The sequence below is a fragment of the Bombina bombina genome, chromosome 7 (assembly GCF_027579735.1).
Source record: "Bombina bombina isolate aBomBom1 chromosome 7, aBomBom1.pri, whole genome shotgun sequence".
Taxonomy (NCBI): Eukaryota; Metazoa; Chordata; class Amphibia; order Anura; family Bombinatoridae; genus Bombina; species Bombina bombina.
This window is the reverse complement of record NC_069505.1, coordinates 382,527,102-382,551,928: the sequence shown is the minus strand read 5'-3', so window position 1 is coordinate 382,551,928 and position 24,827 is coordinate 382,527,102. Positions and strand designations below refer to the sequence as shown.

The following is a 24,827-nucleotide window of genomic DNA, read 5'->3' as shown; positions in this document are numbered from 1 at the left end:
TTAGTGGGCTGTTGCGGCTTCTTTTCTGTCAGGTCTAAGTTCATGTGTTGCCCATGAAGATTAATGGGCACAAGCCTTGCTCTGTGTTCTTAAATTGACATAATAGTAAAAAAATGCACTAAAGTGTTTCACAGTTGTATTATTGTGCTAATACTTTCCTATCATTAAGAGTTTAATAATTTAGCTACATTCTGTTGCCACTCCTCTGTAGGAAATGGGCCAATCAGGAGTGGAATTTATGTGTAGTGTCCAATCACCAGCCCTGTCCAGCACATGAACCACAATACATTGTGACGTCTTATAAAAATATGCATAACTGTTTAACACTTTGGGTTAGATTAAGACTGGAGCGCTATTTAGCATTCCCTCACAAGCGTAAGCTTCGCTAGACTTTGGCTTTTTTGTGAAATGCTGAAGTTAGAATATTGCGACTACGTTCACTGGTTCCCCCTTAGACTTAAATGGAGCATGACAAGTAAGAAAAAAACACCCAACAAGTTGCGCTAACCTGAAAAGAAATATTAATATTTCACAATCCAATATTCTACACATAAAAGAATATGTTCTATTTATTCTTAAATACATATTTCTATATATATTTGATTTTTTTTTGTGTAAAATATCTATCTATACCTATATATAGATATGTATTTATAAATACATAGAACTTACTGCCTTACTGTATGTGAAAAATAGTGGAAAGTGTAATATTTACATTAAATACATAGTTAAACACTTTATTAAAATTTAGTATTGCATAAATATGATGTTTCATGTTTTCTGCTACTTGACTGTAAAGGGCTCCAATGCACTTATATACTGTATATACATATATATATATACACATATGTATTTATGTGTGTATTTATGTCTGTAAATAATTATATACACATATTAATACATATGTACACATATAAACACACACACACACACACATATATATATATATTTAGATGTTTATATGCATGTATCGCTCTCTTTCTTAAACCCCTTTGCAGCCTTTTTTTTCTAACAACTCAGACTTCATATCTTTGAGCCCTTATAACTTTTTATTGCATTTTTTTTTTAAATAATTTCTCTTGTTGTGTGTTTCCAGTCCATGGATCATCCATTACTTATGGGATATTCTCCTTCCCAACAGGAAGTTGCAAGAGGATCACCCACAGCAGAGCTGCTATATAGCTCCTCCCCTATGCCCCTGCCATATCCAGTCATTCTCTTGCAACCCTCAACAAAGATGGAGGTCGTAAGAGGAGAGTGGTGTTTATACTTAGTTTATTTCTTCAATCAAAAGTTTGTTATTTTTAAATGGTACCGGAGTGTGCTGTTTATCTCAGGCAGTATTTAGAAGAAGAATCTGCCTGCATTTTCTATGATCTTAGCAGAAGTAACTAAGATCCATGGCTGTTCTCACATATTCTGAGGAGTGAGGTAACTTCAGAGAGGGAATGGCGTGCAGGTTTTCCTGCAATAAGGTATGTGCAGTTAATATTTTTCTAGGGACAGGTGCAGCATCAACTTCCTCCGCTTCAAGACAAGAGGGAACTTTTGCTCAATCTAAGCAAGCCTGGGAAACTAACCAGTCCTGGAACAAAGGCAAGCAGGCCAGAAAGCCTGCTGCTGCCTCTAAGACAGCATGAAGGAACGGCCCCCTATCCGGCGACGGATCTAGTAGGGGGCAGACTTTTTCTCTTCGCCCAGGCGTGGGCAAGAGATGTTCAGGATCCCTGGGCATTGGAGATCATATCTCAGGGATATCTTCTGGACTTGAAAGCTTCCCCTCCACAAGGGAGATTTCATCTTTCAAGGTTATCTGCAAATCAGATAAAGAAAGAGGCATTCCTACGCTGTGTGCAAGACCTCCTAGTAATGGGAGTGATCCATCCAGTTCCGCGGACGGAACAAGGACAGGGTTTTTATTCAAATCTGTTTGTGGTTCCCAAAAAAGAGGGAACCTTCAGACCAATTTTGGATCTAAAGATCTTAAACAAATTCCTCAGAGTTCCATCTTTCAAAATGGAAACTATTCGGACCATCCTACCCATGATCCAAGAGGGTCAGTACATGACCACAGTGGACTTAAAGGATGCCTACCTTCACATACCGATTCACAAAGATCATCATCGGTTCCTAAGGTTTGCTTTTCTAGACAGGCATTACCAATTTGTAGCTCTTCCCTTCGGGTTGGCTACAGCCCCGAGAATCTTTACGAAGGTTCTGGGCTCACTTCTGGCGGTTCTAAGACCGCGAGGCATAGCGGTGGCTCCGTATCTAGACGACATCCTGATACAGGTGTCAAGCTTTCAATTTGCCAATTCTCATACAGAGATAGTTCTGGCATTTCTGAGATCGCACAGGTGGAAAGTGAACGAGGAAAAGAGTTCTCTATCCCCACTCACAAGAGTCTCCTTCTTAGGGACTCTTATAGATTCTGTAGAGATGAAAATTTACCTGACGGAGTCCAGGTTATCAAAGCTTCTAAATGCTTGCCGTATTCTTCATTCCTTTCCGCGCCCTTCGGTGGCTCAGTGTATGGAGGTGATCGGCTTAATGGTAGCGGCAATGGACATAGTGCCATTTGCGCGCCTACATCTCAGACCGCTGCAATTATGCATGCTAAGTCAGTGGAATGGGGATTACACAGATTTGTCCCCTCTGCTAAATCTGGATCAAGAGACCAGAGATTCTCTTCTCTGGTGGTTGTCTCGGGTCCACCTGTCCGAGGGTATGACCTTTCGCAGGCCAGATTGGACAATTGTAACAACAGATGCCAGCCTTCTAGGTTGGGGTGCAGTCTGGAACTCCCTGAAGGCACAGGGATCGTGGACTCAGGAGGAGAAACTCCTTCCGATAAATATTCTGGAATTAAGAGCAATATTCAATGCTCTTCTGGCTTGGCCTCAGTTAGCAACACTGAGGTTCATCAGATTTCAGTCGGACAATATCACGACTGTGGCTTACATCAACCATCAATGGGGAACCAGGAGTTCCCTAGCGATGTTTGAAGTCTCAAAAATAATTCGCTGGGCAGACTCACTCTTGCCACCTGTCAGCAATCCATATACCAGGCTTGGAGAACTGGGAGGCGGATTTTCTAAGTCGTCAGACTTTTCACCCGGGGGAGTGGGAACTCCATCCGGAGGTGTTTGCTCAATTGATTCATCGTTGGGGCAAACCAGAGTTGGATCTCATGGCGTCTCGCCAGAACGCCAAGCTTCCTTGTTACGGATCCAGGTCCAGGGACCCAGAAGCGACGCTGATAGATGCTCTAGCAGCGCCTTGGTTCTTCAACCTGGCTTATGTGTTTCCACCGTTTCCTCTGCTCCCTCAACTGATTGCCAAAATCAAACAGGAGAGAGCATCAGTGATTCTAATAGCTCCTGCATGGCAACGCAGGACCTGGTATGCAGACCTAGTGGACATGTCATCCTTTCCACCATGGACTCTGCCTCTAAGACAGGACCTTCTAATACAAGGTCCTTTCAATCATCCAAATCTAATTTCTCTGAGACTGACTGCATGGAGATTGAACGCTTGATTCTATCGAAGCGTGGCTTCTCCGAGTCAGTCATTGATACCTTAATACAGGCACGAAAGCCTGTTACCAGGAAAATCTATCACAAGATATGGTGTACATATCTTTACTGGTGTGAATCCAAGAATTACTCATGGAGTAAGGTTAGGATTCCTAGGATATTGTCCTTTCTCCAAGAGGGTTTGGACAAAGGATTATCAGCTAATTCCTTAAAGGGACAGATTTCTGCTCTGTCTATTCTTTTGCACAAGCGTCTGGCAGAAGTTCCAGACGTCCAGGCATTTTGTCAGGCTTTGGTTAGAATTAAGCCTGTGTTTAAACCTGTTGCTCCCCCATGGAGCTTAAACTTGGTTCTTAAAGTTCTTCAAGGAGTTCCGTTTGAACCCCTTCATTCCATTGATATTAAGCTTTTATCTTGGAAAGTTCTGTTTTTGATGGCTATTTCCTCGGCTCGGAGAGTCTCTGAGCTATCTGCCTTACAATGTGATTCTCCTTATCTGATTTGTCATGCAGATAAGGTAGTTCTGCGTACCAAACCTGGGTTTTTACCTAAGGTGGTTTCTAACAAGAATATCAATCAAGAGATTGTTGTTCCATCATTGTGTCCTAATCCTTCTTCAAAGAAGGAACATCTTTTACATAATCTGGACGTAGTCCGTGCCTTGAAGTTTTACTTACAAGCTACTAAAGATTTTTGTCAAACATTTTCCCTGTTTGTCGTTTATTCTGGACAGAGGAGAGGTCAAAAAGCTTCGGCAACCTCTCTTTCCTTTTGGCTTCGGATTATTATACGCCTAGCCTATGAGACTGCTGGACAGCAGCCCCCTGAAAGAATTACATCTCATTCTACTAGAGCTGTGGCTTCCACCTGGGCCTTTAAAAATGAGGCCTCTGTTGAACAGATTTGCAAGGCCGCGACTTGGTCTTCGCTTCACACTTTTTCAAAATTTTACAAATTTGATACTTTTGCTTCTTCGGAGGCTGTTTTTGGGAGAAAGGTTCTTCAGGCAGTGGTTCCTTCCGCTTAATCCCTGCCTTGTCCCTCCCATCATCCGTGTACTTTAGCTTTGGTATTGGTATCCCATAAGTAATGGATGATCCGTGGACTGGATACACTTAACAAGAGAAAACATAATTTATGCTTACCTGATAAATTTATTTCTCTTGTAGTGTATCCAGTCCACGGCCCGCCCTGTCATTTTAAGGCAGGTCTAAAATTTAATTAAACTACAGTCACCACTGCACCCTATGGTTTCTCCTTTCTCTGTTTGTTTCGGTCGAATGACTGGATATGGCAGTTAGGGGAGGAGCTATATAGCAGCTCTGCTGTGGGTGATCCTCTTGCAACTTCCTGTTGGGAAGGAGAATATCCCATAAGTAATGGATGATCCGTGGACTGGATACACTACAAGAGAAATAAATTTATCAGGTAAGCATAAATTATGTTTTTTATTAGATAGTGTTATGAGTGTAATTTTTAAGTGTATTTTTGAAGTTTTCTGTGCAACTTTTTAGTTGAACGTAACAGTTAACCAGAGCTCTAAAGTAATGATATCCTGATGTGCGTTATATTTAATTGCACTCGAGGGAACACGTTTACTTTAAACCTGTAATATACGCTACTTCCGACATGCGCAAATACCCGCGATGATCTAAATTTTTGTACCCGCTCAACAGCGTGACACTCGAAATCTAGTCCTTTGTGGGGTTAACCACAATTTTACAGGATAGCAATATGGCAATAATTAAACACTGTAACAGGGTACAGCATTATGTAAAGGACACACATTTATTATTGCACTGACGTCCTTTAAGTGACAGGCCACTATAACATTACATACTGTGCATAATGCCAAATTCTGTAATATGGAGAACCTTTACTTGATTCTACACCATGAGTAATGCCAGATTAACTTACAATTTTAGAAAATATTGGTGCAGGTGTTTAGGACAATATGTCTCTCACCACACAGTCGTCCTGTAATCACATAAGAATTAACTACTGACAGTTGAACCCTTTTTTTCTGTTTTCTTCCTTATTTTACCCCCCCCCCCCACACCCACACACGTCTTGTTCCCTCTTGGCTGAACATTTATATCATCTTGTGGCGTCATCTGATCTTCTACCTCCATGTTGACCGTGCAGCGCTGTGTGTATCCTCGCGCACTGTTACAGCAAGTCCTGGGTCAGTGTAAGCCGTGTAGTGACCCTAACCTCTCGGTGGCAGAGAAAGGTAAGAACCCAAATGTCATGAGAACAAAAGAGAGGGTTATATGGAACAATGGGAAAATGATACGGTGGGATGTTTTATAGAATGTGTTATAAGAAGATAATATGGAGCTTTAGGAGGTGTTTAGCATGAGGGAGAGTGCCAAGTGTACTGAATAGTGCTAAATAAAAGGAGAACACCAGAATTCTGTGAAACCAGATTACTTTTCATGGAAAACATATATTAAAACAAGGTAATGAGTATTGTGACATCTGGAGAATAGGGGTTCACTCTTTCACTGTTATTGACAAAACTGGAGGTCCAAACAAGAATGCAGTATAATAATAATAGTGTTTATAGTGCATGTATTACAATCATATTAATAATTCATTAGCCTATTATGAGTTACTTAGCTTCGGAACATTGCAGATGTAACCGTTATATTCTCTCTTAGATGTCATTTCTCCATTCAACCACTTCCCGATCACACCATTCATGACTCCATCATCACTCTAATCTTGTCCAAACTAATGTAGTCTCCAACTAGTCTGCCCTCCTATAGGATTGAGGAGATCTTTGAGTCCTTAAAGAGACAGTAAAGCCAAAATGAAACTTAAAGGGACATGAAAGCCAAATGTTGTCTTTCATGGTTTAGATAGAGAATACAGTTTTTTAAAAAACGTTTCCTATTTACTTCTATTATCAAATTTGCTTTGTTCTAATGTTATTTTATCATTGTTGAATAGATATCTAGATAGATAGCATGCACATGCCGGGAGAACTACATGACAGGAAATAGTGCTGCCATTTAGTGCTCTTGCTAATGGATAACATTCTTGCAAAACTGCTGCCATATAGTACTGCAGACACGTGCACGCTCCTAAGCTTACCTTCCAGCTTTTCAACAAAGGATAACAAGAAAACGAAGAACGTTTGATAATAGAGCTAGGTTTACTCTTCAAAGGATATCAAGAGAACAAAGTAAATGTGGTAATAGAAGTAAATTGGAACGTTGTGTACAACTGCTTACTCTACCTGAATCATGAAGGTTTAAATTGGACTCTACTTTCCTTTTAATGAATCTAGGCTAGTGCCTCTCTGATATTATTGTTGTCCTTATCACTATTCCTATTTATCTGACATTGTTACTGATCCTCATATTGTTGCTGTTTAGTGCTTGCAGCTCCCAGCAGTTGGAGTTTGGACAGTGGGACCAGAGAACCTCTCCCCTTCCTGGCGTCTCATGTTGGAAGCGTCCTTACTCCGACGGGGATCCACAGGGGCCTGACACAGGGTTAGTATCTGTGCTAAAATGTGAGACCTTTAGAAGATTATTTTCCTGGTACATTAGTGTAAAAGACAATATTCTGTAAAGGGGTTAAATAAATAATCAAGGTTGTGCTCTTGTTCCACTCCAAATCAGAATACCGCTAGTGAACCAATCAGGAGCCCGGCATACATATGTATGCTCCAATCACTGACCATATCCCCATGTAAAAGCAGGAAGTGTTCCAGGAGTGCAAGTTTGCTAAATCTTTGACTTTTTTAATTAAACTGAAACACATAAGGGAATTTAAAAAAAAAAAAAAAAATGCTCTAAATAAATAGATAATTGGATAATAGAATGTTCCTCTAATAATGATTATTTGAATATTATTTGACTTGCTATAAAATTAATATGATTCAGTAGAAGGTAGAGCTAATCAAGTACAAGATTTGGGTTTGAAATAGATGACATATAACAACATGTAATGTAAAGAGAGAAGAGCTGATACTAAAGACTTTATTTGAGAGTGAAATATCATAATGGCCCTCCCATTCCAATCCATCTGTTCCCATTGGAAATACATTACATGGCTTTTTGCTGGGTTAAAATTCAAGGACATCAGTCAACTTGAAAACCTCAGATAAGTTGTGTTTGTTGTCCCTTTAATGTAGTGTGGAAGTTTGAAAAACATTTACCAACCCACCTTAACCCAATATAAAACCTCATCAGTTCAGTCTAATTCAGGCTAAACCTCCCAGCCTCAGAATAGATTCAGGGAAATGGTACTGTAAGAAAAAAGTCATAAGGTTTGACTAGGATTTTCCAACCTAAGGTCCAGGGGCTACATTTAAACTACCAATACTTTTTTTCTGGTTTCCAACAGGCCCATTTATCAAGCTCCGTACCGAGCTTGAAGGGCTGTGTTTCTGGCGAGTCTTCAGACTCGCCAGAAACACAACTTATGAAGCAGCGGTCTAAAGACCGCTGCTCCATAACCCTGTCCGCCTGCTCTGAGCAGGCGGACAGGAATCGCCGGAAATCAACCCAATCGAATAAGATCGGGTTGATTGACACCTCCCTGCTGGCGGCCGATTGGCCGCGAGTCAGCAGGGGGCGGCGTTGCACCAGCAGCTCTTGTGAGCTGCTGGTGCAATGTTAAAGGGACATAATACTCATATGCTAAATCACTTGAAACTGATGCAGTATAACTGTAAAAAAGCTGACAGGAAAATATCACCTGAGCATCTCTATGTAAAAAAGGAAGATATTTTACCTCACAATCTCCTCAGCTCAGCAGAGTAAGTTCTGTGTAAAAATTTATACTTCACCTGCTCCCAGCTGCAGGTAAAAAAAAAAAAAGAAAAAAAAAGAAATAAACAGCAGCCAATCAGCATCAGCAGTGCTGAGGTCATGAACTCTTACTGTGATCTCATGAGATTTGACTTAACTCTCATGAGATTTCGTAGTAAGCTTCCTTTACCTGATTGGTGAAATAATATGAGAGTTCACGAGGCTCATCCCCTAAGCTGTCCTAGGACAGACACACTAAAATGCTGCTTAGAAATCCTTTACAATGGGAGGTGGCTACTGAGGAACTTTTGAGGTAAAATATCTTTCTTTTTTACATAGAGATGTTCAGGAGATATTTTCTAGTCAGCTTTTTACAGCTATGCTGCATCACATTCAAGTGTTTAAACATTTGGGTATTATGGCTCTTTAAATGCGGAGAGCGTATTGCTCTCCGCATTTAGCGAGGTCTTGCGGACCTGATCCGCAGTGTCGGATCAGGTCCGCAAGACCTTTGATAAATTGGAGCCCAAATCTACATCCAACCTCTATCTATCCCTACTTATAACACACACAGTGCTTCTTTTTTCTCCATGGATAAACAAAATTCCTGTGTGTGCCATCATTTGAAATGGTTTGATACTGTTATGGACAAATTATGGTTCATTTATACTCTGGCAGTAAGAAAGTGTATGAATATTGTTGTTATTGCTGATAGGCAATACAAGAAAGATTTTCTATATTTTGGAAAGTAGGAGGGAATAATATTACAGAGAATGGGATTAAGGGCCCAAATCACTGGTTTTAAAACCTGTCCTCAGACCTCCCTAACAGGACAGATTTTGAGGATATCTGAACTAGCGCACAGGTGAAATAATAAGCTGATTAGTAAACATGGTTATTTTACCTGCTCTCATCCAAGTTAATCCTTAAAACCTTGCCTGTTGGGGAGGCATGAGGACAAGTTGGAAAAACAGTGGCCTAAATGCTATAGATGTGAGTTAGCTTCTGCTACAGAAACATGAAGCATTTACACATATTAAGCAAGTAAGACAATCAATACTAAACTACCCGATGATCTAACACTCTTTTGGCTTGTGATATTTTCTCTCCAGTACTATAAAGCCCCTGCCTTAATTCTCTAAAGGCGGTGCATACATTACAATAGGGCAGAGAGCACCAGCTCTAGAGTGTGGGCAGAGATGACTAGCACTACAGAGTGTGTGAAGAAAGAACCAGTAATATAGAGTGTGGCCAGAGAGGACCAGTACTAGAGCATGGGAAGAGATGACTAGTACTACAGAGTGTGAGTGTAGAGGACCAGTAATATAGAGTGTGGCTAGAGAGGAACAGTACTAGAGCATGGGAAGAGATGACTAGTACTACAGAGTTTGAGTGTAGAGGACCAGTAATATAGAGTGTGGCTAGAGAGGACCAGTACTAGAGCATGGGAAGAGATGACTAGTACTACAGAGTGTGAGTTTAGAGGACCAGTAATATAGAGCGTAGCCAGAGAGGACCAGTACTAGAGCATGGGAAGAGATGACTAGTACTACAGAGTGTGAGTGTAGAGGACCAGTAATATAGAGCGTGGCCAGAGAGGACCAGTACTAGAGCATGGGAAGAAATGACTAGTACTACAGAGTGTGAGTAGAGAAGATGAGTACCAGAGTGTGGGCAGAGTGTACTAGTACTACAGAGTGTAAGTAAAGAGTACCAGTAAGATAGATTGTGGGCAGAGAGGACCTGTACTAGAGTGTGGGCAGAGGTTACTAGTACTACAGAGTGTGCGAAGAAAGGACCAATACTATAGAGCATGGCCAGAGAGGACGAGTATTTGAGTGTGGGCAGAGATGACTAGTACTGCAGAGTGTGAGTAGAGATGACCAGTAATATAGAGTGAGGGCAGAGAGCACCAGTACTACAGAGTGTGAGTAGAGAAGATGAGTACCAGAGTGTGGGCAGAGTGTACTAGTACTACAGAGTGTAAGTAAAGAGTACCAGTAAGATAGATTGTGGGCAGAGAGGACCTGTACTAGAGTGTGGGCAGAGGTTACTAGTACTACAGAGTGTGAGTAGAGAGGATCAGTAATATAGAGCAAGGGCAGAGAACACCAGCTCTAGAGTGTGGGCAGAGATGACTAGTACTACAGAGTGTGCGAAGAAATGACCAATACTATAGAGCATGGCCAGAGAGGACCAGTATTTGAGTGTGGGCAGAGATGACTAGTACTGCAGAGTGTGAGTAGAGATGACCAGTAATATAGAGTGAGGGCAGAGAGCACCAGTACTAGAGTTTGGGCAGAGATTAATAGTACTATAGATTGTCAGTAGAGAGCACCAGTAATATAGATTGTGAGTAGAGAGGATGAGTACCAGAGCGTGGCTAGAGATGACCAGTATTAGAGTGTGGGCAGCGATGACTAGTACTACAGCGTGTGAGGGTAGAGGACCAGTAATATAGAGCATGGCCAGACAGGACCAGTACTAGAGTATGGGCAGGGATGACTAGTACTACAGAGTGTGATTAGAGAAGATCAGTACTAGAATGTGGGAAGAGAGGACCATTACTAGAGTGTGGGCAGAGAGGACTAGTACCACAGAGTGTGAGTAGAGAAGACCAGTAATAAAGACCGTGGCCAGAGAGGACCAGTATTAGAATTTGGGCATAGACGACTAGTACTACAGAGTGTGACTAGTGAAGATCAGTACTAAAGTGTGGGCAGAAAGGACTAGTACTAAGGAGTGTGAGTAAAGAGGACCAGTAATATAGACCGTGGCCAGAGGACCAGTACTAGAGTGTAGGCAGAGATGACTAGTACGACAGAGTGTGAGTAGAAGGGACCAGTAAAATAGAGCGTGGCCAGAGAGCACCTGTTCTAGAGTGTGGGCAGAGAAGACATGTACTACTCTGTAGGCAGAGATGACCACTGATACTAAAAGTCGAGGGATTATTCACTAATATCTCAGGAGAGTGCTGACACCAGTTTCTCTCTGTAGGTCCTTACTCACTGCACTTTGATGCATTTCATCCCTCTGTAGGAGAGGCTGCACCGTCGATGCCCACAAGATCCTTACGCAAGGTAGGTCACCCTATAATGATATGTATGTGTAACGAAAGATGGTATCTCCTTTTGGTCTCTTTTACTTCTTTTCCCTGCATGCCACATTGCCCCCAAAGACCCCCGCTCACTTGTCCTCTGTCTTGTCCTGCACCTGGATTGTATTACTATGTATAATTGCTATGTACTTTATCCCCCCTTGCTTGTGTACTGCAGAATATGGCAGGGACTTTATGAATAATAATAATAATAGTTTCAGTTTCCTTTTATCTTAGCCCTTTCCTCTCCCCTTTATTCCTCATCGCTATGCCTCCTACCTTTTCCATCTTTCTTAGCATCCTCTTATGTATCTCTTTCACACCTCACCTGGTGTAGATAGATAGATAACATCTGCACGCGACCGATATAGGAATATTGAGCCCATGCTAAATTGTATTCATACTACAAGTTGAAAGTAAATGCAACCGCACAAGTTCAATAGAATATAATGGGGGGTAGTTATCAAGCCGTCTACTTTTCTGGCTTCGCCGGCCCAATACGCCCGCCTAAGCTCGCCTACCTTCGCCGCCGCGGACCTGAAAAAATACGCCTAAGTTATCAAATAAAGCTGTCAAAAAGCCGCGGGGCGATGAGCAGCGGACTGTGACAGTTATCACTCATCCGATCTCGCTGCTTTTTCGGCTTTTTCCCAGCTTTATTGCTAGCCTGTCACTAAGCACTCACACTAAACTACACTGTTCTATCCCTATACCGGCGCCCCGGAGCCCCCCGCAACTAAATAAAGTTACTAACCCCTAAACCGCCGCTCCTAGACCCCGCCACAACTCTTATAAATGTATTAACCCCTAAACCGCCGCTCCTAGACCCTGCCGCAACTCTTATAAATGTATTAACCCCTAAACCGCCGCTCCTGGACACCGCTGCCACCTACAGTATACCTAGTAACCCCTATCCTGCCACCCCTACACCGTCGCCCTCTATTATAAAGTTATTAACCCCTATCCTGCTGATCCCGCACCTCTCCGCAACTAAATAAATAGTTTAACCCCTAAACCGCCGCTCCCTGAACCCGCCACAACCTATATTAAACCTATTAACCCCTATCCTGCCCCCCCTACACCGTCGTCACCTATAATAAATTTATTAACCCCTAATCTGCCTCCCCTACACCGTCGCCCCTATAATAAATTTATTAACCCCTATCCTGCCCCCCACTACGCCGCCGCCACTGTAATAAAATTATTAACCCCTAAACCTAAGTCTAACCCTAACCCTAACGCCCCCCTAACTTAAATATTAATTAAATAAATCTAAATAATATTTCTCTTATTAACTAAGTTAATCCTATTTAAAACTAAATACTTACCTATAAAATAAACCCTAATATAGCTACAATATAAATAATAATTATATTCTAGCTATCTTAGGATTTATTTTTATTTTACAGGTACCTTTCAATTTATTTTAACTAGGTACAATAGCTATTAAATAGTTATTAACTATTTAATAGCTTACCTAGCTAAAATAAACTGAAATTTACCTGTAAAATAAATCCTAACCTAAGTTACAATTACACCTAACACTACACTATACTTTAATAAATTATTCCTATTTAAAAATAAATACTTACCTGTAAAATAAACACTAAGATAGCTACAATATAATTAATAATTATATTGTAGCTATCTTAGGATTTATATTTATTTTACAGGTAACTTTGTATTTATTTTAGCTAGTTAGAATAGTTATTAAATAGTTATTAACTATTTAATAACTACCTAGCTAAAAGAAATACAAAATTACCTGCAAAATAAATCCTAACCTAAGTTACAATTAAACCTAACACTACACTATCATTAAATTAATTAAATAAACTACCTACAAATAACTACAATTAAATACAATTACATAAACTAACTAAAGTACAAAAAATAAAAAAAGCTAAGTTACAAAAAATAAAAAAATAAGTTACAAACATGTTAAAAATATTACAACAATTTTAAGCTACTTACACCTAATCTAAGCCCCCTAATAAAATAACAAACCCCCCCAAAATAAAAAAATGCCCTACCCTATTCTAAATTAAATAAAGTTCAAAGCTCTTTTACCTTACCAGCCCTTAAAAGGGCCATTTGTGGGGGCATGCCCCAAAGAAAACAGCTCTTTTGCCTGTAAAAGAAAAATACAACCCCCCCCAACATTAAAACCCACCACCCACATACCCCTAATCTAACCCAAACCCCCCTTACAAATACCTAACACTAATCCCCTGAAGATCATCCTACCTTGTCTTCACTCAGCCGAGCAGCGATGGAACCGAAGTGGACATCCGGAGCGGAAGAAGTTAATCCTCCAAGCGGCGCTGAAGAAATCTTCCATCCGATGAAGTCATCATCCAGGCGGCGCTGAAGAAAAGTCTTCGATCCGGCCGATGTCATCTTCAAAGAGGCGCTGAAGAGGTCTTCTATCCGGGCGAAGTCATCTTCCAAGCCGGGTCTTGAATCTTCCTTCCGCCGACGCGGAACCTCCTTCTTCACCGACGGACTACGACGAATGAAGGCTCCTTTAAGGGACGTCATCCAAGATGGCGTCCCCTCAATTCCGATTGGAATGTTCCGATCAGCCAATAGAATGCGAGCTCAATCTGATTGGCTGATTGGATCAGCCAATCGGATTGAACTTGAATCTGATTGGCTGATTCCATCAGCCAATCAGAATTTTCCTACCTTAATTCCGATTGGCTGATAGAATCCTATCAGCCAATCGGAATTGAGGGGACGCCATCTTGGATGACGTCCCTTAAAGGAGCCTTCATTCGTCGTAGTCCGTCGGTGAAGAAGGAGGTTCCGCGTCGGCGGAAAGAAGATTCAAGACCCGGCTTGGAAGATGACTTCGCCCGGATAGAAGACCTCTTCAGCGCCTCTTTGAAGATGACATCGGCCGGATCGAAGACTTTTCTTCAGCGCCGCCTGGATGATGACTTCATCGGATGGAAGATTTCTTCAGCGCCGCTTGGAGGATTAACTTCTTCCGCTCCGGATGTCCACTTCGGTTCCATCGGTGGCTCGGCTGAGTGAAGACGACTAAAGGTAGGATGATCTTCAGGGGATTAGTGTTACGTTTTTGTAAGGGGGGTTTGGGTTAGATTAGGGGTATGTGGGTGGTGGGTTTTAATGTTGGGGGGGGGGTTGTATTTTTCTTTTACAGGCAAAAGAGCTGTTTTCTTTGGGGCATGCCCCCACAAATGGCCCTTTAAGGGCTGGTAAGGTAAAAGAGCTTTGAACTTTATTTAATTTAGAATAGGGTAGGGCATTTTTTTATTTTGGGGGGGTTTGTTATTTTATTAGGGGGCTTAGATTAGGTGTAAGTAGCTTAAAATTGTTGTAATATTTTTAACATGTTTGTAACTTATTTTTTTTATTTTTTGTAACTTAGCTTTTTTATTTTTTGTACTTTAGTTAGTTTATGTAATTGTATTTAATTGTAGTTATTTGTAGGTAGTTTATTTAATTAATTTAATGATAGTGTAGTATTAGGTTTAATTGTAACTTAGGTTAGGATTTATTTTACAGGTAATTTTGTATTTCTTTTAGCTAGGTAGTTATTAAATAGTTAATAACTATTTAATAACTATTCTAACTAGCTAAAATAAATACAAAGTTACCTGTAAAATAAATATAAATCCTAAAATAGCTACAATATAATTATTAATTATATTGTAGCTATCTTAGTGTTTATTTTACAGGTAAGTATTTATTTTTAAATAGGAATAATTTATTAAAGTATAGTGTAGTGTTAGGTGTAATTGTAACTTAGGTTAGGATTTATTTTACAGGTAAATTTCAGTTTATTTTAGCTAGGTGAGCTATTAAATAGTTAATAACTATTTAATAGCTATTGTACCTAGTTAAAATAAATTGAAAGGTACCTGTAAAATAAAAATAAATCCTAAAATAGCTAGAATATAATTATTATTTATATTGTAGCTATATTAGGGTTTATTTTAAAGGTAAGTATTTAGTTTTAAATAAGATTCATTTAGTTAATAAGAGTTAATTTATTTAGATTTATTTAATTAATATTTAAGTTAGGGGGGCGTAAGGGTTAGGGTTAGACTTAGGTTTAGGGGTTAATAATTTTATTACAGTGGCGGCGGCGTAGTGGGGGGCAGGATAGGGGTTAATAAATTTATTATAGGTGGCAACGGTGTAGGGGGGGCAGATTAGGGGTTAATAAATTTATTATAGGTGGCGACGGTGTAGGGGGGGCAGGACAGGGGTTAATACATTTAATATAGGTTGCGGCGGGTTCAGGGAGCGGCGGTTTAGGGGTTAATACATTTATTATAGTTGCGGTGGGCTCCGGGAGCGGCGGTTTAGGGGTTAATATGTATAGAGTAGCTTGCGGTGGGCTCCGGGAGCAGCGGTTTAGGGGGTAATAACTTTATTTAGTTGCGGCGGTGTAGGGGGGGACAGATTAGTGGTGTTTAGACTCGGGGTACATGTTAGGGTGTTAGGTGCAGACAGCTCCCATAGAAATCAATGGGATGTCTGTCAGCAGCGAACTTGTACTTTCGCTATGGTCAGACTCCCATTGATTCCTATGGGATCCGCCGCCTACAGGGGTGGCGGTTTGAAAACCAGGTACACTGGGCCGTAAAAGTGCCGAGCGTACCTGCTAGTTTTTTGATAACTAGCAAAAGTAGTCGATCTGTGTCGGACTGAGTCCGGCGGATCGAAGCTTACGTCACAAAATTCTACTTTTGCCGGTCTCGAGCCTTTGATAACTAAGGCGTATCAGCCTCGCCACAAATACGCTGCGGAATTCCAGCGTATTTGAGGTTGACGGCTTGATAACTAGGCCCCAATGTGCTTTGGGGTAGCGTGACTGAAGACCTGCCGCAAAGGCTTCGGGATAAAATAAAAATTGCACTAAACACACCATAAATACATTAAAATATACTGTTACACTCATATACTGTATACACTATCTAATAAAAAATAATCATATAAATATTTATAAAAAAAAAAAAGGTTTAAAGGGGGGGGGAGAGCTGGTAGCAGTTAAGATGGCCGCATAAATCCTTAGCTCCATGTAAGCAGCACATATGTCGGAATAAAAACGCACTTCATCCCACCCATCCATGGGATAACTTAGTATCCAGGGTCATCGGATCGCATCCTACACACAACGGTATCAGTAACTCTGCCGGCAGTAGCAAAGTCTGCTCACAAAGGGCCTTTGTACACACGCAGCTGCTACGTCACCAATGCTCAGAAGCCCTGAGGCTAAAACGGCTCGACCGGCAATTCCGACATCATGAAGGCATCAACAGAAGAAATACCCTGAAGGCGCTTTCATAATAACACCTAAATTGGTAAATAACCTTGCAACGGACTTAACATTACGGCACACAGGCTGCACAGGGGACCATAGCCACACTTTACCGGGGCAGGAGATTAAGCATGATAAGCCCTAATTCAAGATTTAACTCTTCTTCCCCCTAAACACTAAGGCAAGTCAGGCAACTGCAAAGCTTACTTGCTCACATTGGATAGCCTTGTGTTTAACCCTGCTAGATTAAGGCCACGCATACACATTATTGGACCCTCTGTTGTGGCATGCATCCTGAGACCTTCATATAAATCAAAGCTGGTAACCTATTCCCTTACCCATAGGGATATCTACATGTTTTAATATGTTGCTCCTGCACCATAAGCATCTCCTTACAAGATCCGCTTTCAACACATTTACGTCTGTCTCTATAAATCACAAGATGGCTTCAAAAAGAACCGCTAAAATGGACAGACTGCCCAAAACTGTACCATCTAAAGGCCAATCAGTGGCATCTTTTTTTAATCCTACGGATAACACTTCTATGTCCACTCCTCAGACCCCTATACGTGGGATATCTTCTTCTCCTGAACACCTCTCCACTCCAGAAACGCCAGCACAAGAAATGGTTCAGATTCCGTCAATAGTTTTGTCTATTCTGCCTTCCAAACAAGATGTGGCGGATATAGTTCGAGCATGTATTAGAGAGGAGTTAAAGCAAGATATAAACACTCCTGGATTCAGAGTTTATGCCCTAGAGGATGGAAATGATAACATGAGAGATGGCTTTGATAAGTTACGATCACAAGTGGAATCGTCTACCTCTGCTATAGATTCTCTAAATGATAAAATAGAGGACCTAGAAAATAGGAGCAGAAGAAAGAATCTATGCATCCGGGGGGCACCTGAGTCGGTGCTCCCTAAAGACCTACCTACATACTTACATTCTCTGTTTGCTCATCTTAAAGGGGTCAACTCCAAAGAAGAAAAAAAACACCCAAAAAGATTTAAAAAAAAACTAACACTAACCCTCGAAGATCCACTCACAGTTTCTGAAATCCAGACATCCAGGCGGCGAGAAATCTTTAAAATCTTTTAGGGTGTTTTTTTTTTTTTAGATTAGGGTTTGGGCTTTATGTAAAAGAGCTGAATGCCCTTTTCAGGGCAATGTAAAAAAGCTGAATTCCATTTTAAGGGCAATGCCCATACTAATGCCCTTTTCAGGGCAATGGGTAGCTTAGGTTTTTGTTAGAGTTAGGTTTTTTATTTTGGGGGTTGGTTGGTGGGTATTACTGTTGGGGGGTCTTTGTATTTATTTTACAGGTAAAAGAGCTGATAAGAGTTTATTGTAGGCTAGGGTTTTATTTTTATTTTGGGGGGCTTTTTATTTTTATAGGGTTATTAGATTAGGTGTAATTGTTTTTATTTTTGATAATTTCGTTTGTTATTTTTCATAATTTAGTATTTTTTATTTTTTGTAATTTTAGTCTTAATTTTTTTTTAATAGTGTTAGATTTTTTTTAATGTGTAATTTAGTTTTTTTAATTTGTAGTTATTTGAATTTTAGTATAATAGTTTAGTATAATAGTTATGTCAGGTTAATTGTTAGTTTAAACTTAGTTTTTTTTTTAATTTCACAGGTAAGTTTTTATTTATTTAAAGATAGGGATATTGTAACTTTAATATAAAGTTAAGGGTTTTTTAGGTTTAGGGGTTAATAGTTTAATTTATTTTTTTGCGATGTGGGGGGCTGTCGGTTTAGGGGTTAATACGTTTTAAATAGTGTTTGCGATGCGGGAGGGCCTCAGTTTAGGGGTTAATAGGTAGTTTATGGGTGTTAGTGTACTTTGTAAGTTTAGTTATGAGTTTTGTAAACATTTTTGTGGCGCAAAACTCATAACTACTGCTCTTAGATAGCAGAATGGATTGTGTCGGTATAGGCTGGAACACAAGCATTTTAGCCTCACCACACAACTTGTAATACCGGCTAGTGAAATCCCATGCAAAAACGTAATTTTTTTGAGTGCGGGATTGACGTTGCGTTACAGGCTAAAATGCTTGCGGTATAGCTGTACTGACATGACTGCGTTTCTGTTTTTACGCTGAAAACATAATTTATGCTTACCTGATAAATTCCTTTCTTCTGTAGTGTGATCAGTCCACGGGTCATCATTACTTCTGGGATATTACTCCTCCCCAACAGGAAGTGCAAGAGGATTCACCCAGCAGAGCTGCATATAGCTCCTCCCCTCTACGTCACTCCCAGTCATTCGACCAAGGACCAACGAGAAAGGAAAAGCCAAGGGTGAAGTGGTGACTGGAGTATAAATTAAAAAATATTTACCTGCCTTAAAAACAGGGCGGGCCGTGGACTGATCACACTACAGAAGAAAGGAATTTATCAGGTAAGCATAAATTATGTTTTCTTCTGTTAAGTGTGATCAGTCCACGGGTCATCATTACTTCTGGGATACCAATACCAAAGCAAAAGTACACGGATGACGGGAGGGATAGGCAGGCTCTTTATACAGAAGGAACCACTGCCTGAAGAACCTTTCTCCCAAAAATAGCCTCCGATGAAGCAAAAGTGTCAAATTTGTAAAATTTGGAAAAAGTATGAAGCGAAGACCAAGTTGCAGCCTTGCAAATCTGTTCAACAGAGGCCTCATTCTTGAAGGCCCAAGTGGAAGCCACAGCTCTAGTAGAATGAGCTGTAATTCTTTCAGGAGGCTGCTGTCCAGCAGTCTCATAAGCTAAACGAATTATGCTACGAAGCCAAAAAGAAAGAGAGGTAGCGGAAGCTTTTTGACCTCTCCTCTGCCCAGAGTAAATGACAAACAGAGAAGACGTTTGTCGAAATTCCTTAGTTGCCTGTAAGTAAAATTTTAGAGCACGGACTACATCCAGGTTGTGCATTAGACGTTCCTTCTTTGAAGAAGGATTTGGGCATAAAGAAGGAACAACAATCTCTTGATTGATATTCCTGTTAGTAACTACCTTAGGTAAGAACCCAGGTTTAGTGCGCAGGACTACCTTATCCGAATGAAAAATCAAATAAGGAGAATCACAATGTAAGGCTGATAATTCAGAGACTCTTCGAGCCGAGGAAATAGCCATTAAAAATAGAACTTTCCAAGATAACAACTTTATATCAATGGAATGAAGGGGTTCAAACGGAACGCCCTGAAAAACATTAAGAACAAGGTTTAGACTCCATGGTGGAGCAACAGTTTTAAACACAGGCTTAATCCTGGTCAAAGCCTGACAAAAAGCCTGGACGTCAGGAACTTCTGACAGACGTTTGTGTAACAGAATGGACAGAGCTGAGATCTGTCCCTTTAATGAACTAGCAGATAAACCCTTTTCTAAACCTTCTTGTAGAAAAGACAATATCCTAGGAATCCTAACCTTACTCCAAGAGTAACCTTTGGATTCACACCAATATAGGTATTTACGCCATATCTTATGGTAAATCTTTCTGGTAACAGGTTTCCTAGCCTGTATTAAGGTATCAATAACTGACTCAGAAAACCCACGTCTTGATAAAATCAAGCGTTCAATTCTGAAAGCAGGAAACAAATTACAGAATAAACGTTTTTTATCTCAGTCAAACTATAATTCTCACAGCTCTGCTGAGAGAAATTACCTCCCTCAAAATAAGTTTTGAAGACCCCTGAGCTCTGTAGAGATGAACCGGATCATGCAGGGAATACAATGAGTTGCTGACTGAAATATTTGATGCAGTAAAAGCGCCAAAAAAAACGGCCCCTCCCCCTCACACACAGCAGTGAGGGAGAACAGAAACTGTCAGAAAAACAGATTAAGCAACTGCCAAGTGGAAAAATAGTGCCCAAACATTTATTCACTCAGTACCTCAGTAAATGAAAACGATTTTACATTCCAGCAAAAACGTTAAACATAATCTCTAGTTATTAAACAGCTTTATGTATTTCTTACAGTGTAATTCTAGTGAAGTACCATTCCCCAGAATACTGAAGTGTAAAGTATACATACATGACATTATATCGGTATGGCAGGATTTTCTCATCAATTCCATTGTCAGAAAATAAAAACTGCTACATACCTCTATGCAGATTCATCTGCCCGCTGTCCCCTGATCTGAAGTTTACCTCTCCTCAGATGGCCGAGAAACAGCAATATGATCTTAACTACTCCGGCTAAAATCATAACAAAAACTCTGGTAGATTCTTCTTCAAACTCTGCCAGAGAGATAATAACACACTCCGGTGCTATTTTAAAATAACAAACTTTTGATTGAAGATATAAAACTAAGTATAATCACCATAGTCCTCTCACACATCCTATCTAGTCGTTGGGTGCAAGAGAATGACTGGGAGTGACGTAGAGGGGAGGAGCTATATGCAGCTCTGCTGGGTGAATCCTCTTGCACTTCCTGTTGGGGAGGAGTAATATCCCAGAAGTAATGATGACCCGTGGACTGATCACACTTAACAGAAGAAATGGCCATTTTTTCAGTGTTAAAACCGTAACGCACAACTCGTAATCTAGACAAGAGAGAGCTGATACTCTACAATCATACTTAGATTCCTGTGATCTACCTTCCCTGACCACATCATAGAGGGAAGATTTAGATTACCCGATTACTGCGTCCGAAATCGCAGCAGCTATCAAAGATTTAAAAGATGGTAAAAGTCCCGGTCCTGATGGAATCACTTTCAAATACTATCAGCTCTTCGCTCCAACTCTCATTCCCCAATTACTTTCCATATATAATAACATTTATTCTTCCAAACTCTTCACACCCTCAATGTTAAAAGCTCATGTTGTAGTCCTGCCTAAACCGGGTAAATCCCCAGACACTCCTTCAAACTTTCGCCCGATATCCCTATTGAACATTGACGTGAAACTCTTTGCAAAAATCTTGGCAGCACGCTTAAACAAATATCTCCCCAGTTTAATACCTGTTAACCAAGTAGGCTTTACGCCTTACAGAGAAGCCCATGACAACACCATAAAAATTATCAACTTAATTGAATATGCCACACAAACTAAAACCCCAGCAATCTTCGTGTCTTTGGACGCGGAGAAAGCTTTTGACAGGTTAAGTTGGGACTTTCTTAGTCAAATATTAACATAATTTGAGCTCCCAGAAGAGTATATATAAAAAATAATGGCATTATATAGCGCTCCAAGTGCCAATATCAAGCTTAACAACTCCCTTTCCTCCCCCTTCCCAATTTTTAATAGGACGAGACAAGGGTGTCCGCTATCTCCTCTTCTCTTTATCCTGGCAATGGAGATCCTAGAATACGGATGAATGGGAACATTTCCAGTATTAAAATACATGAGAAGGAATACAAAACATCTCTGTACCGATGATATATTTCTGACTATCACTAATCCTTTGCCTTCACTAAAATAATTAAACAATGAATTTCAACTATATGGGGAATACTCTCAATTTAAAATAAACACTTCAAAATTGGAATTCATGGGCATAGCAATTATTAACCAAATAACATCAGCTTACTCTTATAAATTCCATAAGACCTCATTAAAATATTTGGGGATACAAATCACCAATGACCCACAAAATTTATACTCATCCAATTACTTACCCTTATTAAACAATATCCAACAAGAATTAAATTTATGGCATAATAAAACATTATCCTGGTTGGGGAGATTTAACGCTGTAAAAATTACTATCCTACCCAAGATTTTATATATCTTCCAGACAGTGCCACGCACCTATCTAATTTTTTCATAAATTGGAAGGCATACTGAACAACTTTTTATGGCATAATAAACACTGTAGAATTGCCAAATCCATCTATACAGACCTAAACTTAGAGGTGGGTTAGGTATACCAAACCTCCAGCTGTATCATACAGTGGGAACGTTTGCCCAAATTATTAAACACACAATATACAAAGAATGGTCACAATTGGAACATGACCTGGTGGGGAGCAGTCAATTGGGAGCTAGTTGCTGGATACCTCACATACAGTGGGGCAAAAAAGTATTTAGTCAGCCACCAATTGTGCAAGTTCTCCCACTTAAGAAGATGAGAGAGGCCTGTAATTTCCATCATAGGTATACCTCAACTATGAGAGACAAAATGTGGAAACAAACCCAGACAATCACATTGTCTGATTTGGAAAGAATTTATTTGCAAATTATGGTGGAAAATAAGTATTTGGTCAATATCAAAAGTTCATCTTAATACTTTGTTATATATCCTTTGTTGGCAATGACAGAGGTCAAACATTTTCTGTAAGTCTTCACAAGGTTGTCAGACACTGTTGTTGGTATGTTGGCCCATTCCTGCATGCAGATCTACTTTAGAGCAGTGATGTTTTAGGGCTGTTGCTGGGCAACACTTACTTTCAACTCCCTCCAAAGGTTTTCTATGGGGATGAGATCTGGAGACTGGCTAGGCCACTCCAGGACCTTGAAATGCTTTTTACGAAGCCACTCCTTCGTTGCCCGTTCGGTGTGTTTGGGATCATTGTCATGCTGAAAGACCCAGCCAGGTTTCATCTTTAATGCCCTTGCTGATGGAAAGAGGTTTGCACTCAAAATCTCACGATACATGGACCCATTCATTCTTTCATGTACACGGATCAGTCGTCCTGTTCCCTTTGCAGAGAAACATTCCCAAAGCATGATGTTGCCACCCCCATGCTTCACAGTAGGTATGGTGTTCTTTGGTTGCAACTCAGCATTCTCTCTCTTCCAAACACAATGAGTTGTGTTTCTACCAAACAGTTCTACTTTGGTTTCATCTGACCATATGACATTCTCCCAATACGCTTCTGGATCATCCAAATGCTCTCTAGCATACTTCAGACGGGCCCGGACATGTACTGGCTTAAGCAGGGGGACACATCCCTGGCGGCGTAGTGTGTTACTGATGGTAGCCTTTGTTACGTTGGTCCCAGCTCTCTGCAGGTCATTCACTAGGTACCCCCGTGTGGTTCTGGGATGTTTGCTCACCGTTCTTGTGATCATTTTGACCCCACGGGGTGAGATCTTGCGTGGAGCCCCAGATCGAGGGAGATTATCAGTGGTCTTGTATGTCTTCCATTTTCTAATTATTGCTCCCTCAGTTGATTTCTTCCTAGCTGCTTGCCTATTGCAGATTCAGTCTTCCCAGCCTGGTGCAGGTCTACAATTTTGTTTCTGGTGTCCTTCGACAGCTCTTTGGTCTTCACCATAGTGGAGTTTGGAGTGTGACTGTTTGAGGTTGTGGACAGGTGTCTTTTATACTGATAACAAGTTCAAACAGGTGCCATTAATACAGGTAATGAGTGGAGGACAGAGGAGCCTCTTAAAGAAGAAGATACAGGTCTGTGAGAGCCAGAAATCTTGCTTGTTTGTAGGTGACCAAATACTTATTTTCCACCATAATATGCAAATAAACTCTTTCCAAATCAGACAATGTGATTGTCTGGATTTGTTTCCACATTTTGTCTCTTATAGTTGAGGTATACCTATGATGAAAATTACAGGCCTCTCTCATCTTCTTAAGTGGGAGAATTTACACAATTGGTGGCTGACTAAATACTGTTTTGCCCCACTGTACATAGGCAGCTAAACCCAACCACAACTACAATAACTAAACTAACATTGGATACCTGTGATAAATTTATGATCAAATTCCCAAACATTTCTTCCATCCCCTCTCCACTAACCCTGCTACGAAATAACCCAGAACTCCAGATACCCCCTTACAAACCAGTTATCTACATGACAACCCTACAAGAGACACGTAATTGCCACACTGTGTTAAATGACGGCAAACTTAAACCTAAACATGAATTACAGGAAAAGTATGGAGAATTGTTTGCCCCATGGTTTAAATATTTTTAAATTAACCATTACATCACTTCACACGCAAAAATACCAAAAAACAAAATGTATGCTTACCTGAGGAATTTCTTTCCAGATATGGAGAGTCCACAACGTCATTCAATTACTAGTGGGAATATTACTCCTGGCCAGCAGGAGGAGGCAAAGAGCACCACAGCAAAGCTGTTAAGTGTCACTCCCCTACCCATAATCCCCAGTCATTCTCCTGAATGGAAATGGAAAAGGAATAACACAAAGGTGTAGAGGTACCTGAGGTTTAGTTTTAATAAAGGGTG

The 24,827-nt window shown here is 40.4% G+C and overlaps 1 protein-coding gene across 1 annotated transcript in view; it reads left to right on the top strand.

The window, feature by feature from the left end:
• Window positions 1-24,827, top strand: part of DOCK3 (dedicator of cytokinesis 3) — a 924,676-nt gene that overhangs the window by 864,886 nt on the left and 34,963 nt on the right. Inside the window, exons 50-52 of the mRNA XM_053721106.1 lie at window positions 5,682-5,769; window positions 6,920-7,039; window positions 11,300-11,382. Coding sequence (XP_053577081.1) covers window positions 5,682-5,769; window positions 6,920-7,039; window positions 11,300-11,382 — 291 coding nt within the window. The remainder of the gene's footprint in view (window positions 1-5,681; window positions 5,770-6,919; window positions 7,040-11,299; window positions 11,383-24,827) is intronic.